Source organism: Oryza sativa, chromosome 11 (assembly GCF_034140825.1).
Source record: "Oryza sativa Japonica Group chromosome 11, ASM3414082v1".
Classification (NCBI taxonomy): Eukaryota; Viridiplantae; Streptophyta; class Magnoliopsida; order Poales; family Poaceae; genus Oryza; species Oryza sativa.
Window position 1 is genome coordinate 7850302 of NC_089045.1, and position 22002 is coordinate 7872303.

Below are 22002 nucleotides of genomic sequence, written 5' to 3' on the forward strand. Positions count from 1 at the left end.
AGTTAATTAAAAAAATTGTAACGGCAGTCGTGTTTTTTCAGTTTTTTTCATCCTATACCGCCTTCCAAGTCACGTGCTATTCGACTGCTTACCCACTTGCACGAAATATTTATAATTAAAAAGTACTTCGGCCCGTTCTAACACGTTCCAACAAAATAGGTGTGGTGAAATACTTACTTTGTACTTTTTCTTAAATATATTTAATGTATGGCCTAATTCAAATTAAAGCTTTGATTAAACTGATTATTTTACTAACACAAAATTTGGTCATTTATTATGGGTCGTAGCATTAGCATGGGTATATTACTGGTATAAATTAAGTGTGTCCTCCGCTATATAAGCCATCACATATGATTTGATTTTTATTTATTTCATTCTTACATACACTACGAGAAAGTAAAATTTATTTTATGGTTACTGAAAATTTTCATTTCATTGATTGACGTAGACTATGTTGCGGGTGACCACATTATTTGATAATTTTTTTCACATTTACCGAAACATTGCATAATAATACAACATTAACAATAGAGGAGCAATGGTTCACATGAATGCTAACACATGTTACTACCTCTATCACAAAATATAAAATTCTAGAACCGGATATGAAATATTTAGTATTACGACTCTGGACCGACCTACTGTCTAGATTAGTAGTATTAGAATTTGTCTCATCCAATTCTAAGTTGTTATATTTTGGAATAGATAGAGTACCATATAGAAAATTTTTATGGTCATTGAAAAAATATCTCTAATTAGCTAAAATTTTATACCACGTGGTACGGAAGGTACCAAGTTTTACCTCCCAATATATCTTTTCAAGGATGATAAAATTAGGCCTTGTTTAGTTCCCCAAAAACCTTTCCAAAAACATCACATCGAATCTTTGACACATGTATGGAGTATTAAATATAGATAAAAAAAAACTAATTGCACAGTTTGCATGTAAATCGCGAGACGAATCTTTTGAGCCTAATTAATTAGTCCATGATTAGCCATAAGTGCTACAGTAATCTACATGTGCTAATGACGGTTTAATTAGATTCAAAATATTCGTCTCGCGGTTTCCAGGCGAGTTATATAATTAGTTTTTTCATTTGTGTCCGAAAACCCCTTTCGACATCTGGTCAAACGTCCGATGTGACACTAAAAAGGTCTTACTCTACCAAATGAAAAAAAAATGTAGCTTTAGTTGGCTCTAGAAATCCTATATATTTCTAACGGTATTGCTAAATCTCTGTCGCCATATTTTGGGTTCGATTTCAATCGGATAGCCTGATCCGCATGATGCGCATGCGAGCGTCGTGGTCGACTCACGTCCGTAGATCATAGCCGGCATGGTCAGAGATTTTCCTCTCTTTTCCTGTTCACTAAAAAAGTGCCACCATTAGTTTCCCATTAAATTAGCACTAGCATCGATTCTCTACTAATAGCTACTTACATCAATTTAGGTATGTAATTTTAGAACTTATACAGTAAATACACTAAAATTATATATGTAATTTAGAGACTTACATATGTAATTTTGGGACTTACATTATAAATACATTAAAATTATACGTTTAGAAACTTACAATATAAAAATATATGCTGACTATTTTTTCATAAAAAGTATGGCGCCATAAATTTAGGTAGTTTTCTAATCAACGCTGAAATTTCATTTTGTTTATCTATTCTATTATTATGCTATTCATCTTCTTGCATTGTCACTCTGAGCTGCTTGTTGGGTCAAGGACGTGGCCGGCGAAGAGCACCGCGCCCGACGTCTCCTCCACCACGAAGAACGCGAACGGATGGTCCGCGACGAAGTCCTCCGGGTAGCTCATGCTCAAGAGCCTGATCGTGCAGGCCGTGGACGCCGCCGCCTCCGTGCCTTCCTCGTTCACCTCCACGACCGCCCTGTGGAACACCTCCTCCACCACCAGCCCGCCGCCCCGCTGATCCACGCCCTCCGCCATGCCGGACAGGTCGGCCTCGCCGGCGTCGAAGGCGGCCGTCACCCCCATCCCCTGCAGAACCCCGTTGATCTGGCTGTAGAACGACACCTTGAACCTCGGCACCCTGAGGTCGCCGACCTCGCGACGCCGCGTCGGCCGGTGGTCGCGCAGGAAGGAGGACGACGACGACGACGCCGCCATCTTGTCGACGAGCGCCGGCAGGCCGTCGCGCTCGTCCGGAAGGAAGATGTACATCGACAGCCCTACGTTCTCGCCGCCGTAGTGCTCGAGGATGGCCCGAGTGATGCTACTGTTGGTGATAGTGTCGCCACCATCGCCATGGTTCTTCATGGTCCGGTGGTGGTACGGCAGCTTGAGCACCGTGAAGCCGTCGTGGAAGCCGATGTACTGATCCTCCCGGCTGCTCATGAACGGGACGTCGACGGAGCTGCCGTCGAGGCGGTGGAACTTGCCGGTGGTGGTGCTCGACCTGGGGAAGGGATTGGACCATTTGCCCTTGAAGTAGATGGCGTTCACGAGCACGAGGGCGGTGTCGACATGAACTGATCCATCTGGGAGGATCTCGGGGATGAGCTTGTTCGTCGCCTTGGACACCCACTTGTTGATCTTCTTTCTTGATCTCTTTGGCTGCATATGAAAGTTTTACATACCAAGATTGATCGAATTTACTACATATGTTGGTCGAAATTTCACAAATCGTCATATTGAAACCCTGGACTGACTGACCTGTCTTTGGAAGTTGGCGGCGCGCGTCACGGCCTTGTAGGTGCCGGCGGCGGCGGCGCGGTAGGCCGGCTTAAGCTCGAGCGTCTCGTCGTGCCAGACGCCGCAGGCGTCGGAGACGCGCGGCCCGCCGGACGCGGACTCGTCGGCGAGGCCGACCTCCACGGCGCGGCGTACGGACTCCTCGAGGTCGTCGAGCGACGCGGCGCCGAGCAGCGCGAGGAGCTCGTCCAGGGTGGTGCCCCGTGCCCCGGCCGCCACCAGCGCCAGCGCGGCGTACAGGGACGCCGGCGAGAAGACGAGGTTCTTGTTGCTGCTGACGCCGACGTCGGCGAGACGCTTCGCCAGGCGGAGCGCGAAGGCCGTCATGCCGCCGCAGTCGCCGGCGTTGTCTTCCATGGTGATGGGTGATGATGAGATCGATACTTCTTGATTGGATCGCAATGCAACCAGGGTACGTAGATCGTGCTAGACGTACGCCGCAAGGGTCGTTAAACGTACGTACAAATTATTACTGTATATAAGTCGGTGCGCATATATGGCAGATGGAAGTTAATTAAGATATGTTTACCCTTAAATTTGCAGGAGAATATGGAGAAGATAAAACTACCACATTAACCATGAATAATTTCCTTTTATACGGATGGGGATTTTCATCCCTCGAGGGGACATCACCTCACCTCGTTGCAAAATAGTTATCAAAACATTTGAAAAAAAAAATGACAACGTAGATTAATACGAAATATATCACTCCACAAAAATACAAGACCAAATTCAACTTCTATAAGTTGCAACAAAAATTACAAATTAAACTGAAAATAGTTATCGCACATTCGCAACTATATTTGTTATTTTTGTTACAACTTATAGAAGTTAAATTTAAACTTGCATGTTTGTGGAGTGATATATTTCATATTAATATATGTTTCTAATTTTTTTTTCATATTTTTTTATGACTATTTAGGTGACATGCACGAAACGAGAGGATATCCCCTCGAGGGATGATTTCACTTTCCCCTTTTATACCATTGTAGGCAGCCGCGCGCCGCATCAGGCTAGATTTAATGCTGCGCTTCGAAGCACACGACACACAGGTCGAGTCGAGAAGAAAGCCGTCATCACCGACGGCTACTAGTATTATGCCAGTGTTACTACTACACAACACCATATTGGTGCCGGCTAGTGCCAGATTAATTCCCGGCCAGCACCATGAAAGAGGCACTGATGAGAGAGGGTTCTCACTTATCGGTGCCGATTGAGAACGTCATGAACTGCATGATTTTTTATTTAAAAAATCAGAGAGGCTTAGCTCAATTAGATCTGATGCTTTAAATCCATCAAAGATAATAAATCTAACAAAAAAAGAGTCACAAAATCAACGGCATTCCATCCCGAATCATTGGAATCAACAATACTCAACTTGGTGCATAACTGAATTCATTCGAATGAGCAACAAAAAGGAAGAAGTCCACAAATTTTGGGCAGTCAAGAATGCAATTCACAATGGTGCAGGAGCTAATATACATGTTGGATATAGCACAGGAAGTAAGGACCTTGTCGGCACAGGAGCACCGTTTTAGAAAAGATCTCAAATAAAGCCAGAATTTTGGGGTGGCGGCAGTGGAAAAGGCAAGGAAAAAACAAGCCTCGCGAGTTAGATGGCTCAAAGAAGGGGATGCAAACACAAAACTTTTTCACATCAAAGTCAATGCTCGCAGAAGAAAGAATTTTATCCACTGTCTGCAGCGTGGCAGCAACACCATTCACACTCATGAGGACAAAGCAGAACACCTCCATGCGCATCTCACCTCAATTAATCTGGGAGCAAGGGAACGGAGGAACTGCACAATAAACTGGGAGGCCCTAGCCCTGGAAAAACTACAAGATGAAGATACAGATGACATGGATGGCCCCTTCTCAGAAGAAGAGATTTGGGCGGCAATGTCCGAAGGAAAAGGCGGCAGGGCCAGACGGTTACACTGGGGCTTTCTATAAGAACTGATGGCATATAATCAAGCGAGAGATTCTAGAGGTCTTTCAATGCTTCTATAACTTATCGGGGGGAAATTTTGGAAGCATTAGCCGAGCCATGATAGCCGTGCTGCCAAAGAAAGATTCACCTTCTCTGGTCCATGATTTCAGGCCTATTAGTCTGATCCACTTAGTGGCGAAGCTCATTTCTAAGACACTGGCCATGAGGTTGGCACAACGCCTAGATGGGCTGATCTCACATGCGCAGAGTGCGTTTATCAAGAAACGATGCATCCAAGACAACTTCCTTTATGTCAGAAACATGGTCTGCTCCATGCATATGCAGAGGAAGCCATGCCTCTTCTTTAAATTGGATATAGCAAAGGCCTTCGATTCGGTATCCTGGGAATATCTTTCGGAAATGTTGCAATACCAAAGGTTTAGCCACAGGTGGTGTAACTAGATCACACTACTATTGTCGACGGCATCATCAAAAGTGTTGCTCAATGGGATCGCAAGAGAGCAAATTGCACACAAGAGAGGCCTTTGACAAGGAGATCCCTTATCCCCATACCTATTCATTTTGGCCATCGACCCTATCTAGAGATTACTCAGCAGGGCTACCAGCCAAGGACTATTGTCACCACTAGCCAACAGGACGGCACGGGATTTATTTCGGACCGGCAACCAATTTACTCATGATAGGGACAATAAGAGACCGGAAATCAATCCACTAGTTAAGAGGTGTGGAACTAATCCGGATGTTTTGTTGTACCTATCATGAGTAAATTGGTTCCCAGCCCGAAATAAATCCCAGTCTCTACTTGAGCCGCTACTGAGCCCATTTCGAAAAAAAAAATCCCCTCCTCCCAAAAATCCCTAATTCCCTAACCCTAAATTTGCAAGAGACAGCCAGACAGGCCAGTGGCGGCGTGCGTTGCGGCGCGGGAGCGGCGTGCGTTGCGGGTTGCGGCCACGTGCGGCGGCGGCCTCGCGGCGAGCCAGCGACCATGGGGCAGCGCAAGCAAGCCAGGCAGGGGCGGCCGCCGGCTGGGCGCACAGGCGCAGCCGCGGCGCAGCGCCGACAACGGCCATGCGGCGCATGCGTCGGCGTCACCGGCTTGAGCGACCGTGGCCAGCCTTCCCCTTGACCTCTTCCGCCGAGGCGCCAACGACCGTGGCCAGCCTGCCAGGCACCACTCGCTGAGAACCCGAGACCGCGAAGACGCCGACGGGCCATGCCGCATAGTGAGTCAAAAGCACAAATTTTAAATAATTGTAATGAAGATTTTAGGATTGGGAATTGCAATTGATTGATGTAGTATACTTGCTTGCTTGCTTAGTTTGTAGAATTGTAGTTGCCTAGTTTGTTGAATTGTAGTTGCAATTCATTGTTTAATTTTCAGAATTGAAACATGAAGAGGAAGAAGGGTCCTGCTATTGATTCGAAGTCTTTTTTGAGAAATCTGCTGCAAAGAAGGAAAATCGAAGCCAAGCGTCGAAAAGTTAATCTCTAAATTGTAAGATTTCTTCCCAATTTATCATTTTCTATCATTTTTGTATTCCATATGGTGGCACTTTGATATGTTTATCAATTAGTATTTCTATATGTTAAAACGTGATGATCAATTCTATCAATGTGTGAACTTATGCTCAATTTTATGTTATATACGCTATATATTATATAATTATTAGTGTGTGATACTATATATACAAGCTAATTATTAGGTTTTTAGGTGTATGAACAAATTTTTTTCCTCTCCCCATTTCGAATACACAAGTTCAAAATCCTGGGCCCGCCACTGCCACTGACCTACACGCTGATAAATTTATATGGTGTTAGGTAGTGTTAATGTTCTTTACCATCACTGTGAAATGGGTTGTTGTTTCACTTAGGGGTGAAAATGGATCGGATAATATCCGCTCCGAATCTGTCCGAAACAACGATATGGTATGGGCTTTTAGAAATCCGGCGGATACGGATGCGGATGCGGTTAGTATGAGGCGGATGCGGATATGGTATCTCTAAAATCCGACGGATGCGGATTATCCGATATTTTTGTCGGATTATCTGATAAGCCGTTTGTCGGATAATCCGAAATTATCAACATATATAACCACTCTATCTATTGCATATAATATAAGTTGGTACATCCAATTCCCTAATTCATCAATTAACATAGATTTTTTAGTCTAAGGCTTTTATCGTCTCATGTCACACTCACGTAACTATATTTTTCATACTATGGACATCATGTATTCATATTGTTTAGCGCTTAATCATGTAATTATTACGATAGGTCATTTACTGATTATTGTATTATTTTTCCTTGGATTGCTAACTCGATGTTGCATTGATTGCATATACACGTAACATCCGATAAATTTAATCCGCTTCCGAACCGATTCCGCACCGACTCCGCACCATTTCCGACATCCGAAACAATCCGCTCTGTATCCGCATCCGTACACTATCCACACCCGTTCTGAATCCGCTTAAAAAATATGGTTTAGGATATGGTATAACCACTATCCGTCCGAATCCGCTTCGTTTTCATCCCTAGTTTCACTCGTGTTCCTGCTAATTTATTACTATATGAAATTTTATAGGTAAATCAATTTTAAAGAATCTGTGCGATTGATTTTATTATTATTTTTACATTTAAACCTTTAAATATATTAGATATATTGGGCTCATTTTTTATCATCGCTAAAAATACAGAAAAGAAGATGAATTACTCTCACTGTATATGCTTTATTTGCTACATGCAAACATTCTAATTTATCATGTAATTTTCTGAAGACGTTAAATATGCAATTGAAAAGAAGCCAAGGGATTATTTTGTGAAATTGTACTGTTTGGACAGGGTATGGACGATAAGTAGCCAGTTTTTTTTTTCTCACACGCACTTTCTCTTCCATCTCTCTTGGGTACTCTGCTTCAGGAATCATACGACCAGTATTTCACCACGTGTCAGTAAATTAATTGGTGAATGTGGGAGCCGATCAGCTGGCGTCAACACGGCCAGCTTTAGATATACAGAAAGATAAGACTAAAAAACTAAACAGACTGTGCGTTGCAACGAGAAGAAAAGATAACAAAATTGAGAAAAAAAAAGGTGAGAAAGATTTGCATTATATAATTAATTAAAAATACAACATTTTCAGAATACTTGGTATTTCTACGTAGGTTGGTGTAGAATTAAATTAATTTGTAAAGTAAGTGTGAGAAATAAAATTATATGGCTGGATTTAATTTTTATAAAATATTATCCATGACTAGTTACACTCTCTAGAATTTTCTCATAATTTTTAGAGGTCAATTGCTAATTTTAATGGCAAAATTTGCTACGGGATATCAAAAACCACGTAACTAGCTGGTGGACATCGCAAGAAACGCGAATTTGCTAAAGGACACCGTAAAAAACCAGTAATTAGCTGCTGGACACCCGTCGGATTATTTTATTATATCTGATGGAATTTGAGAGAGAAACACCCATGTAAGTACGGTTTTACCTTTCATTTTTTTTCTTTATTCTTTATTCTTCCTTATCTTCTCTCTCTTTCTCTCCTCTTTCTTCAACCGAGAGCGGCAGCACGGCGAGGCGCAGTCCGGTGCGGCACCTCGGCTGGGGAAGCGCTACGCGGTCGTGCGCAAGGGTCGGGGCTGGCTCAACGCGGCGGAGGTGGTGCTAGAGTAGGACGGGAGGTGGTGCCGGCTCGGTTGGGCGTCGTCGGCGCGCAGGCAAGCGGTGCTCAATGGGACAAAGGCGGAGCTCAACGGGGTTGTCCACATCCATGTCGGTCACACTAATGCTGGACATCCTCATGCTGCAACACTCGTCCTATTAAAGCCCCCGCAGAACGCCGTGAGCTCGTCCAGCGGCGCCGCGACCACCACCTTGGCTGGGGCTCACGACGACAGCGAGAGCTTGCTCGGCCCGATGCTGGGGCAGCTGCCACTGCGAGGGAGCTGCTTCGGCCTGGCGGGAATTGGTACCATGCCGGCTGCGTCTTCCTGTGGCGCGGGATGTGCCGCGCCGAGCTGCTGGCCAGCGATGCCGCTGCGTCTAGGCATGACGCGTCGTAAGAGCTACTCGGCGGCGCCGACGTCTTGTTTGGCTGGGTTGCCGGCCACCGTAGGGCTGCCATGCCACCTCCATAGCCACACATCTCGCGAACGTCGTGCTACCTCCGCCGGTCTACCAGCGTCGCTGCACCGTGCTGTGCTATCCTAGCCCCACCGCGCTTGGTGCCAACACCCGGCCAAGCTCTTCCTCCGCTCGTCCGTTCCCTCGTTGCACCGGCGCTGCTGCCGCCAGGCCGCGCCCTGCCACACGGGTATGCCGCCGCCACTCGCCACGCCCCTCTGGCCAACCACTCTTTCATCGTCACCATCCTAATAGAGATTTTTTTTTTGTGTGGTGACGCACGGGGCAATCTGGGCATTTGGAAAAAAATCTCACCACTTTTAACCAGGAAATGATAAATTAATGCGTCTGGTGTCCTACTATGACTTTCACAGTTGTTGTAGTGTCCTGGGGTAGTGTCATATTTTCGCGGTGTCTCTCAGCTAATTACACAATTTTTACGTGTCTTATAGCAAATTTTGCCAATTTTAATAATACAAACACCATTTCAATATTCACTTAAATAAAAATCTAAATACAAACCATCTTTTCTCTCTGGACCATTTTCATCCCATGTTCTTCCTCAGCCAGCAGCCGAGCTAGCCCACTTTCCTCCCTTGTCCTTTGTCGGCAAACGCACGTTCGGCCCAGATAGCAACCGAAAGTCTAATTAGCCTCCCAAATACCAGCCCACTTTCCTCCCTTCTTTTCACCTCCGCCTCAGCCCTCAGCCCGCAAGCGCACGTTCGGCCCAGCAAGCAACCGAAAGTCTAATTGGTGTCCCCTGCTCTTCCTCTCACTGTCACGTGGGCCCATCGCTATATAACCTCCGTCCGGACTCACTTGGTTGCCCAAAATCCGGTTGTATTCTTGAAGAATGAGGATAATCCAAAATTGATTAAGGGGTTTCTATCCTCGTCGCCTCTTTCCATTTTTCCAAGAATCGGAGCAAATCTTAAGGGGTTTCTATCCTCGTCGCCTCTTTCCATTTTCCCAAGAATCGGAGCATATCCGCTTTGTATAGAGCTTGGAATTGAGCCCTATCATCGCCTCTTTCCGTTTCCCCAAGAATCGGAGCAAATCCGCTTCGTATTGAGCTTGGAATCGAGCCCTATCATAGACAAGCGAACCTAGCTAGAAACATAGGGTTTCGTCCGTTTCGCTTGGAAAAAAAATCGTGTAGCGGATGTTGACAATGACGGAGAAAAAATCATCCGGAAACCATACGTATTTTTTAATTAGGTATAGATAGGCTTGTTTAAAGGAAAAACTATTCAGCCTAGCTCGGTCCAAAAAAGGACTGCACCAGGCCCATCCTGACCATTTTCATTTCATTGATCGATGAATTTTCTTTTTTTACCAAAACATTCATGAAATAAAGGAGCAATGCTGCAATATGGTTCACATGTATGCTGATACATGTTACCAAACAAACAAAATGTAGCTTACTTTATTTGGCTTTAGAGATATTCTACGTATTTCTAGTAAACACTGAAATATCACTATGTTTATCTACTTCATTCTACTCCATCCGTTTCTATCTTATATAGGAGTATAAGATAGAGGGAGTACTCATCTTCTTGCGTTGTTACTCCAAGCTTGTTGGGTCAAGGACGTGGCCAGCAAAGAGCACCGCATCCGACTTCTCCTCCACCACGAAGAACGCGAACGGATGGTCCGCGACGAAGTCCACAGGAGAGGTTAAAGTTAAACACAAGAACTTCATCGTGCAGGCCGTGGCCGCCGCCGCCTCCGTGCCTTCCTCGTTCACCTCCACGACCGCCCTGTGCATCACCTTCTCCACCACCACCAGCTCGCCGTCGATCATGCCGGATAGGTCGACCTTGCCGACGTCGAAGGCGGCCCCAATCCCCATCCCCTTCAGAACCTCGTTCATCTCGCTGTAGAACGACACCTTGAACCTCGGCACCCTCAGGTCGCCGACCTTGATCCGCCGTCGCCCCGGCCGGTGGTCACGCAGGAAGGAGGAGGAGGCCGTGCCGGACGACGCCACTGCCATCTTGTCGACGAGCGCCGGCAGGCCGTCGCGCGCGTCCGGCAGGAAGATGTACATCGACAACCCCACGTTCTCGCCGTAGTGTTTGAGGATGGCCGGAGTGATGTCACCACCATCGCCATGGTTCTTCATGGTCCGGTGGTACGGCAGCTTGAGCACCTTGAAGCCGTCGTAGAAGCCGATGTACTGATCCTCCCGGCTGCTCATGAACGGAGCGTCGACGGAGCTGCCGTCGAGGCGGTGGAACTTGCCGGTGGTGGTTCTCTCCCTGGGGAAGGGATTGGACCATTTGCCCTTGAAGTAGATGGCGTTGACGAGCACGAGGGCGGTGCCGCCATGAACTGATCCATCTGGGAGGATCTCGCGGATGAGCTTGTTCGTCGCCTTGGACACCCACTTGTTGATCTTCTTTCTTGAACTCTTTGGCTGCATGTCAAATTTACACACCCCAGATCGATCGAATTTACTACGAAATTTCAGAAATCGTCAAACCGAAATAATATATATCGAAACCTGGACTGACCTGTCTTTGGAAGTCGGCGGCGCGGTAGGCCGGCTTCAGCGCGAGCCTCTCGTCGTGCCAGACGCCGCAGGCGTAGGAGACGCGCGGCCCGCCGGACTCGGACTCGTCGGCGAGGCCGACCTCCACGGCGCGGCGTACTGACTCCTCGAGGTCGTCGAGCGACGCGGCGCCGAGCAGCGCGACGAGCTCGTCCAGGGTGGTGCCCCGTGCCCCGGACGCCACCAGCGCCAGCGCGGCGTACAGGGACACCGGCGAGAAGACGACGTTCCTGTTGCTGTTGTCGCCGTCGTCGGCGAGACGCTTCGCCAGGCGGAGCGCGAACGCCGTCAGGCCGCCGCAGTTGCCGGCGTCGTCTTCCATGGCGATGGGATGGCAATGCAACCGAAGGTAGATCGTGCAGGACGTAAAGCCCCAAGGGTCGTTGTGAAACGTACGTACGTACAAGTTATTACTGTATATAAGTCGGTGCGCATATATGGCAGATGGAAGTTAATTAAGATATATTTTCCCCTTAAATTTGCAGAATATGGAGAAGATAAAACTACCAAATTAACCACGCATAATTTCCCTTTTACTATTGTAGCCGCGCGCCTCATCAAAGGATACAGGCTAGATTTAATGCTGCGCTTCGAAGCACACGGGCCGAGAGTCGAAAAGAAAGCCATCGTCATCGCGGACGGCACCAATATGATATTGTGTCACCACTGCACAACATCATATTGGTGCCGGCTAGAAATCTCGTGTAGGTGCCAGATTCCCAACCAGCATCATGAAAGAGGTACTGATGAGAGGGGATTTTCTGTGCCGATTGAGAACAAAAGCGCTCAACTTAATTAGATCTGATGCTTTAAATCCACCAAAGGTAATAAAATCGCAAAAAAAAAGAGTCACAAAATCAACGGCATTCCATCCTAAATCATTGGAATCAACAGTAGTCAACTTGGTGCATGACTGAATTCATTCGTGTATGAGCAACAAAAAGGAAGAAGTCCGACGTGGAGAAGTCCTCTGCCTGCTGTAAGTGGAGAAGTTTGTTCGCTCGCCGGATCCAAGGAGAGAGGGACAGAACCGCTACGTCCGAAAGAAGGGGAGAGAGCCGTGCCGTCGAGTGGACCGAATCGATAGGATCGGACCGCCACCGAGATCGTGGAGGCCAGACCCCGACACCCCGTACCACTAACATCCAAGTGACCGGATCTGACAATCCACGAGCTGACCCAAGTCAATTAATACAATTGCGCAACATAAAAAGTGTTAAATTATCAAATTCATTGCTCGGATTCGGACAAAGAGAGGAAGAGGGAGGCGACTTATTGCATTCCCCGCCTATTGCATTCCCTCTGCCAGTATGTAGGCCTGGTAATGGGTAGTGGCCCACCCCGAACCCCACCCCTGCCCATTTCTATTTATATATTGCACCCAAACCCCACCCTAACCCACTAACATGCATATTTAGCACAGACCAACCCCAACCTGTAACCTTCTTAGTGCTTGTTGAACCCTAACCCTTTGTGAACCCTTGGACAACCCATAAACAATGAAGGGACTAACCCATTGGGCTCAGCACGACAGCACGTCAACCGTACAACAACTGTAGAGCCTTCGCACATACATGAAAATGAAGCTTTGTATACATGCATAGCACAGCTATAGGGAGTAAGACAAATAATTTTCAGATAAGTTAAATAGAGATTACCACAAACTAAGCCAGGTTTAAGTATATGACTGAACTTTCTTAAGACATACACAATAGTTTAGCAAAATTAGGCCACAAATAGGCACGCATTGAAACTAATAAACATCTATGAATCATATCAGAATTTTTTCATTCAAAAGTACTAGCAAGATCTATTGATGCTTAATCTCAGCCTTCCTCTTATGCCACAGCTTGTCCAGTGCAATGTTTCCATCTCCCTGTAGAAACAAAATGAGGTTAGAAGTTAGAACCTATTGAAGGAGGCATCAGTACAATAATCCATGTTCCTATACTTAAGCAATGGAAATTCAGAATTGCTTTACTCCTACCAGTTGCTTAATCATTCACCAATTCATAGTCTATCAAGTTACAAACAGAATTAGAAGTTGCAAAATCAAGTTGAACACAGGGGTTAAAAACATTTATCACCAGTTTAGGTCTATGTTGAGGACAGAACAATCCGGTGCAACAATAAATATATAGTGCAGATCAAGCTACATCTGAATAGATATGTAACTCTAAGTATATTACTTAGAAACAAATTGAAAATTTATACTAGTTGACATCAAGTAAGTTTTATTACAGTATAAATTAAATTACCTATATAGCACAAGAATTCACTTAGGCCAAAAGGACATGCAGTAACTTGTAGCCACACAACCTCTAACAAATAGCATGCATTTAGCATCAGCCTAAGTATATTCAGCACAATGCGCCATCTACCTAAGTGGCATGAAAAAAATGTATATTCAGCACTCAAAGGCAGAATATCAGATCCTTGTATCCTCAAATTCAGATCAACACATGGCCACCAACTTTCAGTTAATCTCAAACAGAAGAGCAGCTAGTTCGACCAACACAGTTTCAGATTATATATGTGTGTTTATTTAAAATCCAAGATATATACAACTTAATGTATTACAAGTTGCAGAAGTACAAATCATTATATGCCCAGAATTTTCTCTATTATAGATTCCTAAAATTCAATATGAGTTACAGTTAACTTCTCGGAATAATCATCACAAAGAACTAATAATCTAAAACATGATATTCGTTAGAAAAATCATTTCAGTGTCAGTAGTACAACTGAAAGTGGCAAAGAAGGCTTTTGACACAAAGAGGGACTAGCAAGAATAACAATGCCTTGAAACAATATTCGTTCCTCTGCATATACTTCTTATTTAAGAGAATCCTATGATCTCTCTATACAAGCTTATACATTATATTCAATGTCTAATCTAATCCTAATAGCTTTTTACAAGTTTGTACTGTGAATCGGCAAACAAATAAGCAATCCCTAGCTGGATCAACAATTTCAACATGTGATAAAGATTTGCTTCATTCAGATGTTAGCAGAGCAATCTAATCTGCTGCACCGAAACCAAGAACAAAAATAGCAATGCCTGTAGCAAAGAAAACAAACCTTGGTTGCAGAAACCGACTTGCAGAGAAAGGGTTGCACGGTGCTGTGGATCTCGAACAGGAGGCGGAGGCGACGGAGGACGGCGGCGCGGTGCTGGATCTTGACCGGGAGGCGGAGGACCGACAGCTGATGGAGGCGTACGACGCGCCGGCGGACGGGGTGGCGCGATCTGGATGGGAAGGACGGAGCGTCGGCGCTCGCGGACAGGGATCGGGACAGCGACGGAGGATCGCGACGGGGAGGGAGAGGAGGAGGCGGAAGCGGAGGGGGAGAGGGCGGCGCAAGGCGGCGGCGGGCGGTGGCCGCCGATCCAGTCGCCGAGCTCCTACCGCTGTGGGTTCTCCCACAAAGAAGACCCTTTTTTACTGCCCATGGGCTGAACCCCATTCTGAGCTACAGTGTCCAGCCCATCGTAACCCTCATTTTATATGGCCCAACCCAACCCTGCCCTTATCCTTCCTATAACCCATACAAGACACACCATTTTCAACCCATTATTGTTTCAACCTGTACAACCCATGGGTTGGCCAGCCCATTACCAGGCTTACCAGTATGTGCAAATGAAGTAGAGAAGCAGAGGATGGAGATCAAGTTGCTGGTTAGCCACGATCTCGTAGTACATGATGCCTGTAAGAAAATCTATTATATGTTCTAGCATGTTGTTCGTTTGACGTTTACTTATTCGGATTTGCTAACTAGCTGTCGACAGATTTCCGTGGTCTGCATCATGCGATTTTTTGGTCGTTAGATATTCTTTGAGATGTGTGCTTGGATCGGCCCACATGTGGCAAGGTGACATGGGCTCTGTAGAGCAGAGTCAATTGGGCCCTGCAAGGCTGTTCAATTTTGATTTTTGTGCTGCTCGCAAGACCATCTATACATTTATCGATAAATTTTCTTCAAAAAAATTGACAGATGTAATTATAGTATAATCGTAGTGTAATTACACTGTAACTTATATGTAATTACACTGTGACTTGCATATAACTACAGTGTAATTTGTATGTAAGTTTCACGTAATTTTGAATCGTTAGATCTATTATAAGATTTGTTGTGGTGAGAAAGAAAAAATCGCAGCACACACATATGTGAAAGGATTTGTTTCAACAACCTCCATTTTACCGAAATAACATCTTACAGAGAGATTTTTGAAAGTTACATATAAGTTACATTGTAGTTACAGTGTAATTACATGCAAGTTACAATGTAATTACACTATAATTATACTGTAATTACATCTATCAAATTTTTGGGAGAAAATTTATCGATAAATATATAGCAAAATTGTTTGTTCAATGTGGCTAAGATGATTTTTGGGCCTGTTAATGGGTCTTGGTAAAAGTTTGGTTGTTTAATCTGGCTTTAGACAATTTTTGGATCTGTTAATGGGCCTCGGGTAGTTGGCCTCGGTAAAGGGCAGGCTTGCTATCCCCTTTTTTTCTTTTTATATATATTTTTGTAATTGTTTTTCTGCTGAAACATCTGAGCCGTTTGGTGTTGATCCCGTGGCTCAAAAATCTGCATGATACAACCCCTTATTTTCTGTCGAATCATAAATAGACAGTCATTCTTACTGACACTACCGGAAAGTAAAGCATATTTTATGGTTACTGAAAACATTCATTCCATTGATCGACGTAGACGGGGTGACCACAATATTTGACGATTTTTTTTTTTACAAAAACATTCGTGGACTAATATCTTGACTTGAGCTCTAATCTTGCGCCCATTATGTTTTTACTTCTAATTGTTTATTTCGAGCATTGTCGAATGTAGATGCACCGGAATTCAGTTGGTGGATTTTGAGTTAGAAGAAGTAGTGGCCGTGTTTCAGTTCTTTGACCGAGCTGGAGACGTTTCGTGGGATAGCACAAATTCAGGATCTAGCTGCTTAATCGGTCACAGAATAAATAGAAGAAAAACAGAAAAGCTGCAAGCATATGAAACATCAGTTTTCGTTAGATACTGTTCACCATCTGAAATCCATCAGTTTTCCCGTGAGCGAGAGGGAGTGATCAAATGCATTTTGCACTTCAGATGTAGATGAAATAAAGGAGCAATGGTTCTCGTGTGTATGCCTGTACATGTTACCAAATAGTTAAAAAAAAGTAGGTTAAATTCGCTCTAGATTAGAATTTTTTTTATTTTCGGCGTGTCGCTGACTCTATCATTGAACATGCCATAACAGCTCTATTATTCTATAGACTATTCCATTCGAGATTTGCTCCGGCCCAACAAAATCATTTTCAATTGTTAGATCTAATAATCATAACCCGCCGTTGTACGGCAGCTTGAGCACGTTGAAGCCGTCGTAGAAGCCGATGTACTGATCCTCCCGGCTGCGCATGAACCGGACGTTGACGGAGCTGCCGTCGAGGCGGTGGAACTTGCCGGTGGTGGTGCTCTCCCTGGGGAAGGGATCGGACCACTTGCCCTTGAAGTAGATGGCGTTCACGAGCACCAGGGTGGTGAGGCGATGAACTGATCCATCTGGGAGGATCTCAGGGATGAGCTTGTTCGTCGCCTTGGACACCCACTCGTTGATCTTCTTTCTTGATTTCTTTGGCTGCATATGAAAATTTTACATACCAAGGTTGATCAAATTTCAGAAATCGTCAAACCGAAAAATTGGGAGCCGCTTGAACTGACTGACCTGTCTTCGGAAGTTTGCGGCGCGCGTCACGGCCTTGTAGGTGCCGCCGTGCCGGCGGCGGCGGCGCGGTAGGCCGGCTTCAGCGCGAGCGTCTCGTCGTGCAAGACGCCGCAGGCGTAGGAGACGCGCGGCCCGCCGGACGCGGACGACTCGTTGGCGAGGCCGACCTCCACGGCGCGGTAGACGGACTCCGCGAGGTCGTCGAGCGACGATGCGCCGAGCAGCGCGAGGAGCTCGTGGAGGGTGGTGCCCTGTCCCCCGGCCGCCACCAGCGCCAGCGCGGCGTACAGGGACACCAGCGAGAACACGAGGTTTCTGTTGTTGTTGACGTCGTCGCCGTTGTCGGCGAGACGCTTCGCCAGACGGAGCGCGAAGGCCGTCATGCCGTCGCAGTTGCCGGCGGCGTCATCCATGGTTCTTGATTGGATGGCAACGCAGGCAAGGTCACCGTACGTGAAACTCAAACTACAATAACGGTGCGCATATATATGGCAGATGGAAATTAAGATATGTTCCCTTGAATTTGCACACTATAGAGAAGATCAAATAATCAATTACCCAATTAATTAACCACACAAATTTAAGGATAATAAAATGGTTGGGCCCAGCTTAAGACCTAGGTTTTCCTTTCACCTGTGCAGCCGCCGCATGCAAGCTACTTCGAGGTTCGAGCTATATATATGCCCAAATGGGTCCAGGCACGACCAGGCCTTGGCCGATATCAGTCAGGCCGGTACGGTCTGACCTACATGCCAGGCCGGGCTGGGCCCACCCACGGGCTGCACCGATGGTCCAGGCATGCTGAATTAGACTCGGGCCATTGCCGAGCCGGCCCGAAGGCACCACAGTCTATTGTACTTCTTTATGGATAAGTCTATTTTCAATCATCAATCTCTTTGGGCCGTGTATTATACAGCTGGACTAAGTCTATTTTGTATCCCTTTTATCTTTGGGTGTCTTTTTTGAGTCCCTCAACCATTTTTCTTCCGTGCTCATTGAACCGTGCTTTGCCAAGCTGGCCCACCGTGCTGAGGCATCGATCTAGGCATGACCCAACTGTCGGACTGGGTCGGCATGGGCTCGACACCAGTCATGCCGTGTTGTGCTTGGGGCGGGCTGTCGGGCCTCAAGCTTTACGGCCATCTATACTTGGAGCTTCGTCGAGAAGAAAGCCACCATTATCGCTGAAGGCCCACACATGCATGCCATGTTTGACTCTCCTGTTCTTCAACATATTTGGTTAGGGAAATTTGAAATGGTGAATTAGTCGCTCTGTTCCATACAAGTCAAATATAAGATGCTTCCATTGCCTCGAATCCAAATTCAAATCTCCAAATCCAAATTAGATCACCATCAAGATCGATTGATATCATAGAATTGTGAACATACACAAAATCAACAACAAAAACATCCACAAATCAACAAACCCGTGGGTAGTGCACTTGACGACGTCGAGTGAAGGCCACCGCCCGCCATCGCCGCCACTATTGAGGTCATCGAGAGCATATCTGGTGGAGGGCTCCACGCGGGGGCTAGATCCAGAGGCCCTCGAGCTCAGGCCCGTTCGATCTGGCATCGGTGCCACCACCCTCGCCGTTGCCGATGAATCCGGCACAGTAGGCTGGAGAGAGGCGGGGCACTGGCCATCGGGTGCCGGGTGATGGCCATCGGGCACTGAGGAGAGATGCCGGCGAAGAAGGAGAGCAGGAGAAGTGGGGATGGGGAGAGGGAGAAGTTAAGTGGGAGAGGGAGGAGCTGAGGATAAGGATAAGGTATAGAGAGGAGCTATAGATATTTGGCTCCCACGCAATTTTTTTTAAGGTCCGGTTGTGTCAAATTTTTTTTAAAAAAATGATACGATAACGGTTTTTATCTAAAACCGGCACTATATGTGCTTAAAGGTGCCGGTTTTTTTATCCCGTGAAAGATTTTGTAGCAGTGAATTCAGGGTTGAACCTATGGAAGAGGAAGATTTACGTGTTTGCCTACCTTTATTGTCCTACGCCTACCCGTAAAGCGAGTTCCTGAAGATAATATATTTTTTTCAACTATCCAGAGTTTAGAGCCATACAAAACATTAATGTTTATTTAGTATATTTTACCTGTTTACCATCTTCTATATAATTGATAATGAAATAATCTTATTTACCATGTTTTCATATTCAAATTATAATTTATAAATCTTTTAAATTTCCAATGTCTTGTGGATTTATGTCTAAAATTTTAATCTCAATATCCATAATTAGATTAGATCCTCACTGTATTCAAATTTCAAATCGCTACGTATAACGGTATTCATGCTAGGATTTGAGCTTTTATTACTCTCTTTTGATAGTGTAGATCTGAGAGGACTATGAAAAAAATATCAGTACCACAGCGTACGTTTTTTTACATATATATACTACTTTTAAATATTTCAAAAATTACATTTGTGAATAAATTACTTTTGATGAATTAAATTATACACTCCTGAATTGAAATTTTTACATACTTTCATTTATGACTTAAGCTAAATAATCAAACAAAATAATCATAATTAACATATGAATGTGCCTAACAAGTTTAGAAATTTTAAAACATTCCTGAAGATGGGACTTATGATAAGCGAGCTGAGAAATCCTCCGTCATCAGAATTCATGTTCATAAATTAAATATCTCATTGCATCAATCAATCCACATCAGCCGTTTTCATCATCCGTTCACGAAATCACCAACTTAATCAACACTACTCATACATCTCATACCAAACATAGCAAAAGTAATACTAATATATAATTATCGTCCACATTAATTTAACTATTTCTTACTTAATCACTCAAGCAAACCACACCTAAACCTCGAAAAAATTACATCACCAAGAGACTATACACTGCACTGCTTATCATAGACACACGCTAACCCAGCCAAACAAGTCGGCGCCACCGCCACGCACGCCACGTCGACGCTGACACGCGGACGAACACCTTGCTGCTCCGTGGCCCGGTCACTCGCTGCCACCGCCGCTGGCAGCGGCTGCGGCGGCGGCGCTCTCGGCGACGAACTCGGCGATGCGTATCATGAGGTCGCGGCCGTCGTCGAACGCCGGGAAGACGTAGAAGGCGTGGATGGCGTTGGGGTACTCGAACACCCTCACGTCCTTGCCCTTGCCCCGCAGCATCTCGGCGTACCGCCTCTGCCAGTCCTGGAGCGGGTCGTAGCCGCCGATGGCGAGGAGCACCGGCGGGAACGCCGGGGAGTCGACGCCGGGGGCGGCGGACGGGGCGGCGAAGTTGGCCGCCTCGTGGGTGCGGTCGCAGCCGTCGGGGAGGAACGCGCGCCACATCCAGTCGGTGCGGGAGACGGTCACGATGGGCGCGCCGTCGAGGCGGAGCTCCGAGTCCGTCCTCTCCTCGCCGCCGAAGAAGGGCTGGATGGCGACGAGGCCGGCGACGCGGACGTTCTCGAAGGCGGCGGCGTCGCAGGCGTAGCGGCGGGCGACGTGGTGCGCGATGTTCCCCCCCGCGCTGTCGCCGCCGAGGTAGCATCGGGCGGCGTCGAGCGGCGGGACGCCTCCGCCGCCGCCGCCGTGGTGATTCTTGGGGTCGTCGAGGTAGCGCAGCGCGGCGATCCCGTCGTCGTACGCCGCCGGGCAGCGGTGCTCCGGCGCGCGGCGGTAGTCGACGGACAGCACCGCGGCGGACGCGTACCGCGCGATACGCCTGCACGCGGCGTCGTACGCCGCGGACGCCGCGGAGAGGAACGCGAACCCGCCGCCGTGGAAGAAGACGATGACGGGGAGAGGGCGAGGAGGAGGAGGCCGCTCGTCCTTGCCGGCGGCGGCGGAGGGGTAGAAGAGGCGCGCGCGGAGGCGGGTGGGCGGGTGGACGAGGACGTCGCGGGAGGCGACGCCGCGGCACGGGGAGGAGAAGGCCGGGACGCGCGGGTCGAGGACGGACAGCGCGAGGCGGTTGAGCGTGCCGTCGGCGCGGCGCGTGGCGTCGGTGGCCCAGTCGACGGCCTTGAGGGACAGCCGCATCAGGCGGGACATCGGCGGCTTCGGCTTCGTCCTCCGCCCCAGCGGCGTCGGCGTCGTGTCGTCCGACGACATGGCCGCCGCTGCCGTCGCCGTCGTACGTGTCGCGGGCGCGATCGGTGGAGAGACCGAGTCGGGGCACACACGTATTTATGGGGGATTGGACGTAGGAGATGGGGGTGAGTGTGGTGTCGCGTCGGTTGATAGCTACGGATGGTTTTCGTGTGCCGTATTGCCAATTGGGTCTATTGGCTATTGGGTTTCGTGTTGAATTTTTGGGTAGGCACAAAGGCAGCTCGCAACAACCGTGGATGGCTATTAATAAAAAAGTATACGGAACTGCTAAAATTGTGGAATTAAATTTTAAAATATACATTATTTTTCTCGATTTTGTATATATATACATGTGTTTGAAAATTGTGAATATGGTTTAGTCCAATTGTGAATATGGTTTAGATTTAGAGACGAGGAAAATTACAATGTAAATTTTAAAATTTACATGTAAGATTTGAAAATTACAATGTAAATATATAAGAGTTTCATGGTAAGTACGGTGTAATTGCAATGTAAGAGTGAATGTAATTTAGTGTAAAAATGATTTAACTATTTTTTTTATGAAAAATATGACGCCATAAATATAGCTACTCCTGTATACATCAGGGTTATCATCGTTTGGAGAACATTAGTTATACTATTGGTCGAAGCCAGTGATGAGGACACGACTAGCTTAGATATAACCATGACTACCTTATGTATTAATCAACCAAATGTGCATATGTTCTATATTAGATTTACTTATTATATATTTGAACAAATGTTGCTACACAATGAGTTTTGTGTGTTTTCGTTTGCAGAGGTACTTGCTTGGGCGAAGGAAAAGAAGTTGATTGGGGACT

General features: G+C 46.4%; 4 protein-coding genes across 4 annotated transcripts; all 4 read right to left on the reverse strand.

Annotated features, from left to right (window-relative positions):
* Positions 1-1585: 1585 nt before the first annotated feature.
* Positions 1586-3141, reverse strand: LOC107275426 (serpin-Z2A). The gene is made up of 2 exons (XM_066305082.1): positions 2685-3141; positions 1586-2585 (listed from the first exon to the last, which is right to left on the reverse strand). Exons 1-2 carry the CDS (start codon positions 3078-3080, stop codon positions 1707-1709), a joined length of 1275 nt encoding a protein of 424 aa, XP_066161179.1. The 5' UTR covers positions 3081-3141; the 3' UTR covers positions 1586-1706.
* Positions 3142-10153: 7012 nt separating this feature from the next.
* LOC107275734 (serpin-Z2B) lies at positions 10154-11748 on the reverse strand. Its single transcript, XM_015760701.3, has 2 exons — positions 11323-11748; positions 10154-11225 (listed from the first exon to the last, which is right to left on the reverse strand). The coding sequence occupies exons 1-2, from the start codon at positions 11680-11682 to the stop codon at positions 10371-10373; spliced, it is 1215 nt and encodes a 404-aa protein (XP_015616187.1). The 5' UTR covers positions 11683-11748; the 3' UTR covers positions 10154-10370.
* A 4788-nt stretch (positions 11749-16536) lies between these two features.
* Positions 16537-17542, reverse strand: LOC107275683 (serpin-Z2A). The gene is made up of 2 exons (XM_066305210.1): positions 17095-17542; positions 16537-17007 (listed from the first exon to the last, which is right to left on the reverse strand). The coding sequence occupies exon 1, from the start codon at positions 17505-17507 to the stop codon at positions 17121-17123; it is 387 nt and encodes a 128-aa protein (XP_066161307.1). The 5' UTR covers positions 17508-17542; the 3' UTR covers positions 16537-17007; positions 17095-17120.
* A 2189-nt stretch (positions 17543-19731) lies between these two features.
* Positions 19732-21227, reverse strand: LOC9267725 (probable carboxylesterase 18). The gene has a single exon (XM_015760118.3). The coding sequence runs from the start codon at positions 21179-21181 to the stop codon at positions 20078-20080; it is 1104 nt and encodes a 367-aa protein (XP_015615604.1). The 5' UTR covers positions 21182-21227; the 3' UTR covers positions 19732-20077.
* Between the last annotated feature and the right edge of the window lie 775 nt (positions 21228-22002).

Excerpts from the sequence above, each read along its gene's own strand:
- LOC107275426 (XM_066305082.1), bottom strand. The coding sequence starts at position 3,080 with ATGGAAGACAACGCCGGCGACTGCGGCGGCATGACGGCCTTCGCGCTC. Across the intron at positions 2,586-2,684 it reads CCGCCAACTTCCAAAGACAG|CCAAAGAGATCAAGAAAGAA; the intron begins GTCAGTCAGTCC and ends TTTCATATGCAG.
- LOC107275734 (XM_015760701.3), bottom strand. The coding sequence starts at position 11,682 with ATGGAAGACGACGCCGGCAACTGCGGCGGCCTGACGGCGTTCGCGCTC. Across the intron at positions 11,226-11,322 it reads CCGCCGACTTCCAAAGACAG|CCAAAGAGTTCAAGAAAGAA; the intron begins GTCAGTCCAGGT and ends TTTGACATGCAG.
- LOC107275683 (XM_066305210.1), bottom strand. The coding sequence starts at position 17,507 with ATGGATGACGCCGCCGGCAACTGCGACGGCATGACGGCCTTCGCGCTC.
- LOC9267725 (XM_015760118.3), bottom strand. The coding sequence starts at position 21,181 with ATGTCGTCGGACGACACGACGCCGACGCCGCTGGGGCGGAGGACGAAG.